The 12,096-nt window shown below is 41.0% G+C and overlaps 1 protein-coding gene across 1 annotated transcript in view; it reads right to left on the bottom strand.

Annotated features, from left to right (window-relative positions):
* Positions 1–12,096, bottom strand: part of LOC107119568 (probable helicase with zinc finger domain) — a gene marked incomplete at its 3' end in the record, with an annotated part of 135,928 nt that overhangs the window by 61,749 nt on the left and 62,083 nt on the right. The window contains exons 11-12 of the mRNA XM_015422077.1: positions 6,958–7,291; positions 2,845–2,975 (exon numbers count right to left, since the gene is read on the bottom strand). Of these exons, the coding sequence (XP_015277563.1) occupies positions 2,845–2,975; positions 6,958–7,291 (465 nt within the window). The remainder of the gene's footprint in view (positions 1–2,844; positions 2,976–6,957; positions 7,292–12,096) is intronic.

The raw sequence follows: 12,096 nt of genomic DNA, 5'->3' as shown, positions 1-12,096 counted from the left end.
CTCCTAAAAGCCCTTATAAGTTGCAGAAGAGACGGGGCAAGGAGAAGTGAAGGCTGAAGGACTTTGATGTGTGCCTTTAAAAAAATGTTGAATTGAGATGCTTGGGGGTATTTCTTAATAACAGTTGAATTTAAGAATTTTAAAAGACAATGATATATCTGACTCAGTTTGTAAAGGGATTAGTGGAATTAAGACTTGATGTTTGTGTAAGCTGATTAGAAGATCTCCTCTCTTGGGTTTTTAGGTATTAGTGGGTATCTTTACTTTGTCCCTAAATGTAGTCCCTTATCCTATTTCTGTTGTAGTTTGTAGTGTTTATAAAAATGTAATTAAAAAATCCCTTTCGGGGGGCTCAACAAAAAAAAATAAAATGTAGAAAGCTGACAGCAGCGGGGAAGGAGGGCGGGTGGTGTGAATGCACAGATGACCACTCGAAGATCATCAGTTACAGGTAAGCAACCTGTTTATCTTCGACGTGGTCTCTGTGCTTCACACCCATGGGAGATTAGCGAGCAGTGGCCTACCCGGAGGAGGGTGCTGGCAGGTTCTTACTGCATCGCCGAAGATAGAATGTGACGTCCCATGTTGGTATTAGAGTTCTTTTTTCCCCTCCCAAATGGGGAATTTTTTATTGCACTACAAACTATAACAGAAATAAGGAAGGGGACTACATTTAAGGGGATAAAGAAAAGATACCCACTACTGACTAAAAACCCAAGAGAGGAGATAGTCTAATCAGCTTAAATACACATCTAGTGTATTTATCATATCATATTAATCTCATTACAAACTGAGTCACATAGTCTGTTAACTTTTCCCACATCTTAAATTTAACTGATATTAGGAAATACCCCAAAGCATCTCAATTCAAAAAATTTTCAAAGGCACAATTCAGAGTCATTCAGCCTTCACTTTTTCTTGTCCAGTCTCTTCTGCAACCTATAAGGACTTTTAGGAGCTGCTGCCCCTTTCTCTGACAGAGAGTCCTCTCTGGAAGAACCCGAGTCCACTGGACTTGCTGTCCCCTTCTTTTTCTTCCTCCTCTGGCCCTCCCATGGGTGGAAACGACTGGGGTTTGAATGACCTGAGGGTTGGGAGGACGATTGTGATCCAAGTTATGCTGGGCAGGATTGTCTGCAGGAGGACGAGAGAGAGATGCTGAAGGTCTCGACCTGTGGGGCGATCTCGATCTATGAGCAGAGTGGGATGAATATCGATCCCAGACGGAATAGCTCGCCGGAGTCAGCCATGGCAAGGATGGTGGCTGAGCCCCATACAGATACCTCATCTGTCGTTGATCCCAAGACAGAGGTGGTGGTGGGGGTAAGAAGACTCACGGGGATCGACTTCTGGACCGTGGATGCCTCGGAGACAAAGCAGCAGCATGTCTTTGAGTGGAGCCCGTATAAATCTCGGTTGTCGATATCGACAGATTGACCGTACAGACATGGAGGGTGACGCTGCGTGTCGCATGAAGCATATCAGTGCCGACGTAGATCAATGTCGGGAGCTTCCGATACTGTTGACGACGGGGAAGGAGACGGAGAAGGCTCTGCATCCATTTGATGACTTAGGAGCTCTACTGTTTCGATGTCGGAGTAAGGACGCTCCATTTGGTGGACAGGGGAGTCCAAGACATGGATGGTTGGTTTCGGTGGAGGGACTTGGGCCTCCGGTATCGATACAGTCGTTGGAGCGGGAGGCACTTTAGGGGCATCACCCAGTGCAGCCACCGCTACTTTCCTCTTCTTTGCCGCCTTAAGGGGTTTGGAAGAGCCCTTCTTTGTGGGTTTTGTTCCTTACTTGGCCTGGATTCTTTTTTCACCGGCATGGAAGCAGAGGATTGTGCCTTCGATGCCAGAGGCTTCGGTGTCAGTTGGCCGATATCGGAGGCAGGCCTCAATGCCGAAGCTGTTGAGGTAGATGGTTTCTCGGCATCCATCGCTGAGGAAGGATGTAGAGCCGATTCTAGCAGGGCCACTTTAAGGCGCGCAGCTCGGTTTTTCCGGGTCTGGTTTGAAAAGCGAGCATAGTGGCGACAAGATTCAGGTCGATGAGACTCTCCGAGACAAAGTATGCAAAGGGTATCACGGTAAGGAGGAGCAAGTTTACTACCGCAACCCTTCCACCTATTAAAAAAGCCCCACTTCTTCTCCATAAAACCCAAAATGAAGAAGAAAGAAGGGGTGGGGGGGTAGCCCAAAGGCCCGACTGAGGTAAAGCGGCAACCTCCCCCTCAGCAGAAAATAAAAGGGTTTTTTTTTTAGTTTTTTTGAAAGAACAACGAAGAAAAAGAATAAACTGAAGAAAAATCCAAAGAGCCGTGAGGCAAAAAGCCAAAACACGCGAACCGATCAGACTGATGAAGAAAGAGGTCTTTCCAATGCGGCGGTAAAAAAGGAACTGGCGGGATGTCCGCGTCCAATCCTCTGGGCATGCGCAGTGGGGTTCCTGTGCATGCCCGAGGGACTGGGCGCGAAAATCTGTTAAAGAGCTTGCTACAATGCCCATCGATCCAGCGCGTGCACACTAGATCCCATGGGTGTGAAGCACAGAGACCACGTTGAAGATCTATCGTTACCAGCTTCAAAAGCTGCTTCTGTAATAGAGGATGCAGTTCATTACAACTTACTTTTCATGTCAGAGAAAATAAAGCTGAAATCCAAATCTTAACTTTCAGAGGATGTTAGCTATTTACAGCCTTTTCACTTCCAATTACTGCAAAACACAGACAAGCAAAAATGCGCTTCTGGTGTAAGGGCATGCCTGAGCCATCTCTTACAAGTTATTCAATATAATATCAATATGTCTGGTTCCACTATCAAAGTGTTTGTATTTTTGTACCTGGTGGGACTCCAAGGTATTGTGGGAATCATGCTGACATCTGGAAAGAGAATACTGTTGTCCTTGATCCTGTCCAAAGCGTAATGCATTTCACAGAGTGGTAAGCGGTTTAACTGAAATTGAAGTTCGACCTACAGTGCATACAAAATAAATAAATTAATGAAAAGCTATGTCAGAAAACCAGCAATTGGAAGAAGCTATTTCAATTATATTTGTCAACTTATTAAAATACCCGGAGAGGTCATGCAAATAAAATCAAGATCTTTACTAGCCATCTTAATCAAAAGCCCAAAGGAAATTTTTTGTAACAGCAGCAACATTTGTGTTCATAAGCAACTGCATATATACCTGTACATTTATAACTCAGTGACATCTTTTAGTGAACAGAATCCAGCCTTCTCACAGAACTCTTCTCAAAAACAAAATCTTGTATTAAGACCATCCTAAATAACACAACAATGTGTGCAAGATTTCAAATAATCTAGATTACTTTATCAGGTTCATAGGTCATGATCTCAAAGCCTTTTTGTCAATTTAATATGTAAAATTGCATAGCTGACTTCAAAGGGATCAGGGTGAGGCTTGTATCAGGTTCTGTCCTTCCCATACGGAGAACAGCAAGCAAAACATTTGAATGCACCTGTTTGAAAATATAATAACACAATAGTTGATCAAATGTCACTCTAGTGACAAATGGAACACAAGGGTCCTTTTAAAAAGCAAAAAATGAGCAAAGGGTAAATGTAGTATGCCTTGTATTGGGATAGAATGGTTTAAATAACTTAATTTACTTGATGTGCTAAGGGCCAAACTAGCTGGTACATTCTTTAATGTCTGTCTGGGTTTCAACAACCCATCTCACCTTCCCCTGCAGCCCCACAGCAATTGCAGGGAACTAACTGCTCAAGTGACGCTTCAGCATTCTTCCCCCTCCTCCAAACTGGAGAGCCAGTTTGGTGTAGTGGTTAGGAGTGTGGACTATAATCTGGGAGAACCAGGTTTGAGTCCCCACTCCTCCACATGCAGCTGCTGGCATGACCTTGGGTCAGTCACAAGTTCCCTCAGAGCTGTTCTCGAAAGAGCAGTTCTTGAAAGAGCTCTCTCAGCCTCATCTACCTCACAGGGTGTCTGTTGTGGGGAGGGAAAGGGAAAGGAGATTGTAAACCACTCTGAGACTCCAAGTGAAGGGCAGGGGGTATAAATCTAATCTCTTCTTCTCTTCTTCTTCCCCATTTTCTCCAGCCAAAACAGCTCCAGTGCACATGTAGTAACACTACAGGGCAGATGATGCCCCTCACCTAGAGCTGTTTCAGCTTGGGGAAATGGTGCGGGGGAGAGGGATGAATCCCTGCCTCCCCCCCTCCCCACATCAAGCATGATTAACATGTTTATCAGAATCCCAAACCGGAAAACAATCAAATGAGTTCCACATCTGTACTGGGGAAGGAAAAAAATAATTTTTAAGCTGGAAAAATAAGGGGGGGGGGGATTCAAGGGAAAATGCATTATGACAATTGTCTATGAATGCTGGATTTGTCCATAGACTTAATTTTACTTGTTTGACAAGAAATGAAAATGTTTACAAATTTACAAAACCTTACAGTTCTCTTTGTTCACCTGTTTCTTTCTTCCTATTGCACATACGGTATCATTGTTTATTGCAAAACATTTGTTGCTCTATTTCAACTAAACTGTAAAAAATGTTCTTATACAGTATTTTCTGTATTATTGCATGTTCTTTCAAATAAAAAATACAAATAGAAAAAAAAGGAACTAGCTATAACAGATTCTGTATTATAAGAAACAATGCTAGTGATGAACTAATTACACTTGCTCTAGAACAGCTGCTTCCAAAATCTTGGCTCTTGAACCAACCTCATTTTGGTCTTGATCATGTACCATATCTAGAACTCCTATTTTGTTCTTTCTTGCATGCCATCTAGGGTTGACAAATTCAGATCGTCCGGGAGCGGGGAGGCTCCCAAACGATCCCGGGCACGTGCGCATCACCCTCAAATCGCGTGGCCCCGCCCCCAGCGTGCGACGTCACTTCTGGGTGACGCGCATGCGGGGGTGGGGTTCCCCTGGGCCCCGATTCCGGCGCACCGGTAATCGGAGGTCCGAAGCGGGGAAATCCCCGCCCCCCGGCTGCATTTGGCAGCCCTAACGCCATCTCATGTGCATTCTGCTGACCTGGGTTGCTTTCATGGACCTGTGCTCAGGAAGCTCAGGAATATATTCACACATACCAACATTGGTTACTTGTGGGCCAACGTTTGTGAATTTTTCCTGCCTTGTCACCAGGAGGCAATTCATATTTACAAGATTGGTGCCTTTTTACCAGCCTTAATTACAGTGACGGGGGGGGCGCTCAATGGACTGCTGCAGAAGAAGGGAGCCAGAAAAATTCCATTCCATAGACAAAGCACCTTCAGTTAATGGAAAGCAAACTTCAGAGCCACCCATCCAGGAGAATACCATGACTGATGGTACTGATATTTTAATATGGCCTTCCACAGCAGAGTAACTGAAGGTACTACATTTTTCTGGGGAGAAAGCCCACCGCTGCTGGGATAGAAAAAAAACTTTAAAAAAAATTAATAAGCTCAAGACTTAAATAACGGGAGGCTTGCTTATTTATTTAATTAATTCATTTGTACCCAGTCTTTCTTCTCAATGAGGACCCAAAGTGGCTTACATCAGTGGTTAAGTGCGCGGACTCTAATCTGGGAGAACCGGGTTCGATTCCCCACTCCTCCATTTGCACCTGGCTGGATGACCTTGGGCAAGCCATAGTTCTGCGATTCTTGAAAAAAGCAGTTTCTGTCAAGAGCTCTCTCAGCCCCACCTACCTCACAGGGTGTCTGTGGTGGGGAGGGGAAGGAGTTTGTAAGCTGCTCTGAGACACCTTTGGGTAGTGAAGGGCGGAGTAAATCCAATCTCTTCTTCTTCCATTTTACCCTCATAACAACTCTGTGAGGTAGGTTAGAATGAGAGAATGTGACAGACCCAAGGTTCAGTGAGCTTCCATGGCACAAGTGGGGAACTGAACCTGGGTCTCCCAAATACTGGTTTGACACTCTTACCACTACACCAGTTCAAAATAAATGAACACATATTTGCTATGGGTTCATAATTGCTAAAATAATTGAGATGCAGGACTGGCTTCTTTAAGATGACCTCAAGGGGTGTATGCTTGGTATAAATGGAGCCAAAAAAATACCCAATAGATACCTGATAAATACCTCATGGGAGCCTTAAAATGCTGGCCCTAAATACTCTGGGTTACTCCCAAATATTTCCAGAATTTTTGGACCCATTTACCAGTATCCCGGAAAATGCTGGCTAACACCTAGACACTCAAACATATCCAGAACATACCAATAAGTACCAGTTCGAAAGCAAGAAATTGCAAGTAGATAAATAGGTACCACTTCAGTGGGAAGGTAACAGTGTTCCGTGCGCCTTGGTGTTTAGTCATGCCAGCCACATGACCACGGAAACGTCTTCGGACAGCGCTGGCTCTTCGGCTTTGAAACGGAGATGAGCACCGCAACCCTAGAGTCGGACTCGACTGGCTTTTGAGCAAGGGAAACCTTTACCTTTTACTATGAATAAGATATTATATATATATGTGTGGGGGGGGACTGGAAATACCCCTAGTAGCCATGCTATACTTTCTATCCTTGGCACAGGAGCTCTGACAGTACAGAAAGTGCCTTCCACATATGCCTTTACTGCTCCTAATATACTATGCAAATGCACTCAGTGGCACTAATCTTAAAGATGTGTCTGGTAGTCTAGTATCCATTTCTAGAATACTGCTTTGTAACAGCAGGTGAATCACAGTAACTGACACTACATGGTGCTGCCCCAATGCACAAAATAAAATTGTATTATATGATGTAACCAGTGTGGAGTTAGTGACAGTGCAACAGAACTCCTGTATAACATTAGAATATTTACTGTTCAGTTCTTCTGTTTAAAATAAGTATCAGTGTTATATATGCTGTGATGATTAAGATGAACAAGAGTTACTGATATACCTAAGATAATGAGGACTATTAAAAAAATTAAGAGCCACTGTAGTAAGAAATTTCCAGTCAAATATACCTGCATTTCACAATCTGATTGAAGATTAAGTTCTTCGCAGCATTCCCTGGATATTCTCAAAAAGATATACTCCTTTGTTTTTTCCTCTATTGCTGCTTCATACACCTTCTCTTTGGTTCCTTGGGTCAGTACTGATTTCTCTTTAGTGACTGGCAATAAATAAACAGCATTGACTTTGGTCATCACCAGTCGTCCTGCCAAAGTATCTTCAGAAAGCGTTTCAGTGAGTTTAAAGCGTCCAAAAAGTTGTCCATTTTGGGCATACTTTGCACCTCCAGAAACACCGGTGAGCATGAAGCTTGCTACAATCTGCAATTGCACTTTAATATTGAACCTAAATCAGAAAGCATACAGTTAGAGCTGAAAAAGGTGGTAAAAACAATAAAACAACTAAAAATCAAAGAGACACCATTACAAAAACATGAGGCATTAGCAACCCTATAAATTAATCCAATGTATCTCTGGCCATTAATATGGCTTACTGTTCATACCTCTTACAAAAATACAAAGTACAAAAAAACTCTACAGCTGTGGCATACACGACTATGGAATCACTATGTTTTAGCTAGACTTACTTTTAATTTGAATCAGACGACATTAACTGGTGCCCTCTTCAAGGTTAAGAAAATTTGGTCACCAATTTTAACTTATTTTTCTAATCAGAAGGAAATTCCAAAGGAACTATATCATTGTTATGTATAACACATGTTGATATATATATTTTCAGTTAAATAGTATACTTTCAAATTATATTTACTATTCTTATGTCCTTAATCTTAGTAAGATCTATATGAACCTTTTAATGGTTGATGAAATATTTTATATTTCTTTCTCTTCCATTTTGTATTTTTCTGTTAAAATTGAATAAAATTATTTAAAAAGTTATTAGGAATTAATTACAAATCAACATTTCATCCAATATTCCCTTGCCAATAAAACCTTATTCCACAGTTAAACTGCTAACCTTTAAAGTGCCAAGGGATTCACTGTTGTTTTTATAAAACTAACTAGACTTTTATTCCACTCGAATTAAATAATTCCATTCTGTGTTCTATTTTTTAATTGTTTTTGTACTTTAGCTTGGTTTTGTTTTAATGGTGTGTTTTTGTTTGGTTTTAATCATTTTTAAATATATTTTTCATCTGTATTTTTAATCTGTTAGCTGCCTTCGTGTCCCTGAGATGAGGGCAGAAATTCAGGGTATAAATACTGGAAATAAATAAATATTTGGCAACAAGTTCAAGGATAGCAAGTTCTGGATATATATTAGGCAAACTCTATATTTGTTCCTTTACTAAGGAAACAAGCTGAATGTTAAACACCAAATGAAGAGTTCAATGATAACTGGAAGGTGACTATTTGCATTTTATCAGAACACCAGAACAAACACTAATAGACAAATAATTTGTCATTTGTACTGATCACTTGTAATTCATTTCAGAATAAATGAAGTAGGTATAAATATATAAAACTGCACTATTAAATATACATACAGCAGGTTCATTTACAAAAATTATTAGCATTTCAATATATAACATAAAACACAAAGTATAACACAACAGATATAACATTTTGTACTCCCAACTACAGAAAGGAAATCAGGTACTATTGTAATAACTCATAAAATGCATAAGGAAACACCTTCTCACATACCTTCTTATTCCAAAACATCATAAACAATGCCCAACACTCAATAAATTTATCTGAACATTGAAAATTATTTCTCCGGGCTCTTTGAATAGTATGTTAATTAAATTAATAAGGCACTATTCCACACATGGGGAACTGTTTAACCTCTGAAGGAGGTTCTTACTTTTTTCATTTTGTCGCTATTGCCAAATTAAAAGCAGTAAATAGGCTCAAAAACAATTCTACATCTCAAAGGGTTTACATATCACAACAGAATGACTTTTGGATCAGGGGAATATTACAATCCAACTTTTTGTTAACAAACTTAACTAACAATTCAACTTTTGTTAACAAACTTAACTGATTTCCAAATCATATTTCCAAAATATGTAAAATAAATCTAACATAAATGAGCCATATTGTCAAAACTGATCCTGCATATTACCAAATATAGCCACAAGTTTGTGCAGAGTGAAACACTACTGAAACGATCTTTTAAAGAAATTGCAAATCTATCAATATTGGTCTGTAAATCTCCATTTCATTTTCTAGTATAATCTGAAGAAGCACTTTCTAGATTTAGTAACAAGGAATAGATTTTAGTAACTGAACTACCAAGTAGCTGATCAATGCTAATTATAAGTTTGAAAGATGTTTTTTTCACTTAAACCACTATAATTCCTCAATAGCATATTTACCAAATCTGTGACCTTAAAAACCCTGAAATAATAGTGGGCTATCCCCCTGTATAAAAACCACTTCTTTGTAACTCAACGCCTGATGAGCCTTTACCAGATTTTCCATTACATCCAAATTATTCTTCTTGAAAACCTTAAATTCATCTCAATTCTGAATGTTCTATGACTCCTCACTAAAGAATACAGAGCCTAAGGAGGTAAAGATAAGGACTTAAAGAAGATTTTACTTTATACTATTTGCAGTATAGTGCTTTTAGAACTGGATTACTAAATTTGAATCTTTTCTGAAACCAGATTTAATTGAAAATTCCTTCATATATTCTAATAGCAAAGTCAGCCAAAACTGAAGGTGACTGGAGCTGTGAATGGGCAAGACAAACCTTTGTACAAATCTGAAAAGTGCCCCAGGTTTGCAGAAAAATATGAAATCTAAAAAAAAAATACCTTGGGGGTAGGGTTAAAAAACTTGAAAAGAACCACCTGTAGCTTTAACAAATGATTCCCTCATTGGCTGTTGCTAGGCAACCATTATGGCTGCCAGCCTCCAGGTTGGGCCTGTTGTAAATTAATCTCCAGTAGGAAGATCAGTGTGATCTAATTGACAGCTATCTGACAGCTACCTATCAGCAGGTGGTGTGATAAGCCTGGTTCTAACCGGTTATGACTGGCACTGGACAGTGAGCAGTCACCATGACTCAGCTTACAGCTGATTGGTGGAACTTTATATATAAGTCTTGTATAGAAGCCATGTACATCTCTTCTGATGAAACCGAGTGTCTGGCGAAGCAGTTTGTCTGTATATCTTGTGAATAAAACCCTTGTACATAGTGTACCACTGGACTGTGCAGTGTGGTTACTATAAGGGGCAAGAGCAGCAAGAACTGCAGCAAAGAGCTGGTAAGGCTGGGAGGCTGGAAAGTCCATAAGGGTGCTGACTTGCCTAAGGGCTGGTCGTGGACCGCTACATTCACGCTCCCGCAACAGGGCCTGGAGACTTCCCGCTTTTACAACTGATCTCCAGTTGACAAGATCAGCTCCCCTGGAGAACATGGCTGCTTTGAAGGGTGGACTCTATGGCATTGTACTATGCTGAGCTCCCTCCCCTCCCCAAACCCTGCCTTCTCCTGGATCCACCCCCAAAGTCTCCAGGTATTTTTCAACCCAGAGTGACAACCCTAGCAACCACAGTCTTCCAGGCTGTGCTTCTTTGAGTAAAAAGACAGGAGGAGAAGATGGGGTCCTTTTCAGGTTCTTTTTCTCTTTCTTTTTCTTTTCTTTTCTTTTTTTTTTTTGGCCTTTGAGGGAAGACTCGTTGGGGCCAGGCCTGACTAGAGTTGCCAGCTCCAAGTTAGGAAATTCCTGGAGATTTTGTGGTAGAGTCTGACAAGGGCACGGTTTTATTCGGGGTATAAGCACACAAAAGAAATTGAGAGAAATTTGGCTCCAAGACCACCTGTGGCTCAATTCCCTGCCTACACAATGATCTCTGATGCCAATGATCAGAGGTAGCATGAGGACAGCGCATGTGCAGGCCTAGATACCTTTTGGGTTGGAGAGAAGATAGGAAGCTGTATTCATGCTCCCATTTTTCCACCCATTACATCTACATGCTAACGATCCACTTCACTGATACAAAGAATTATGTGATTGTATATACAAAAAAAATGCAGATTAGATGTGATCTTCAGATTCAGAATATATACTAAACATTGTCTCTAGTGTTTTTCAAGGTTTCTACCACCAATCTTAACAATACAAAGCCACCCAGTATATCTCCATGGCTGCCATAATATGACTAGCATGAATACCACAGTTTACCACTCTAGTTCCAAACCAAATCTCATACCTCTGAGTGAATGAAACATTCAATAAGCTACAAACACAGAATTCTGACATTTTCGAAATACTGACAGCATTAGGTCAGCAATTGTCTATACATTCATTACTCAAATGGGGAACCTTGGTAGTACCTACGTTAAATGTCTGTAACTTTGGAACATTAACAATTTGAGATATGCAGATGAAACCACATTACTGGAGGAAAACAGTGAAGACCTGAAATGGCTACTGAGGAGGGTTAAAGCAGAAAGTGCCAAAGCAGGATGACAGCTGAACATCAAGAAAACAAAAGTAATGACTTCTAAGGAATTACAGAACTTTAAAGTTGATGGTGAATAAATTGAAATGGTTAAATATTTTTTATTCCTTGGCTCAATCATCAACCAAAAGGGAGACTGTAACCAAGAAATCAGAAAGAGATTGAGACTGTAGAAGGTAAAGGTAAAGGTTCCCTTGCTCGAAAGCCAGTCGAGTCCGACTCTAAGGTTGCGGTGCTCATCTCTGTTTCAAAGCCAAAGAGCCAGCGCTGTCCGAAGACATTTCTGTGGTCATGTGGCTGGCATGACTAAACACCAAGGCGCACGGAATGCTGTTACCTTCCCACTGAAGTGGTACCTATTTATCTACTTGCAATTTCTTGCTTTCAAACTGCTAGGTTGGCAGAGCTGGAACTAGAGACGGGAGCTCACTCCGTCATGTGGCACACTCGGGTCTTGAACTGCTGAACTACTGACCTTCCACAGCCTGCAGTTCAGCGTCTTAACAACTTGAGCCACCGCAGCTCGGGGAAGGAACTAAAAAAAGATTCTTAACTGTAGATTCTTAAGTGTAGAAAAGATTCCTAAGTATTTGTCACTGGTGACCAAGATAATTCATGCCATAGTTTGCCCATTACTATGTATGGGTGTGAAAGTTGGACAATGAAGAAAGCCCCCCCCCCCAACCGGGAAACCCTGCACAGACCCCCCCCCCC

This window comes from Gekko japonicus, unplaced genomic scaffold, assembly GCF_001447785.1.
Source record: "Gekko japonicus isolate JY-2015 unplaced genomic scaffold, Gekko_japonicus_V1.1 scaffold196, whole genome shotgun sequence".
Taxonomy (NCBI): Eukaryota; Metazoa; Chordata; class Lepidosauria; order Squamata; family Gekkonidae; genus Gekko; species Gekko japonicus.
The sequence above is the reverse complement of the archived record's forward strand: the minus strand, read 5'-3'. Positions and strand labels throughout refer to the sequence as shown.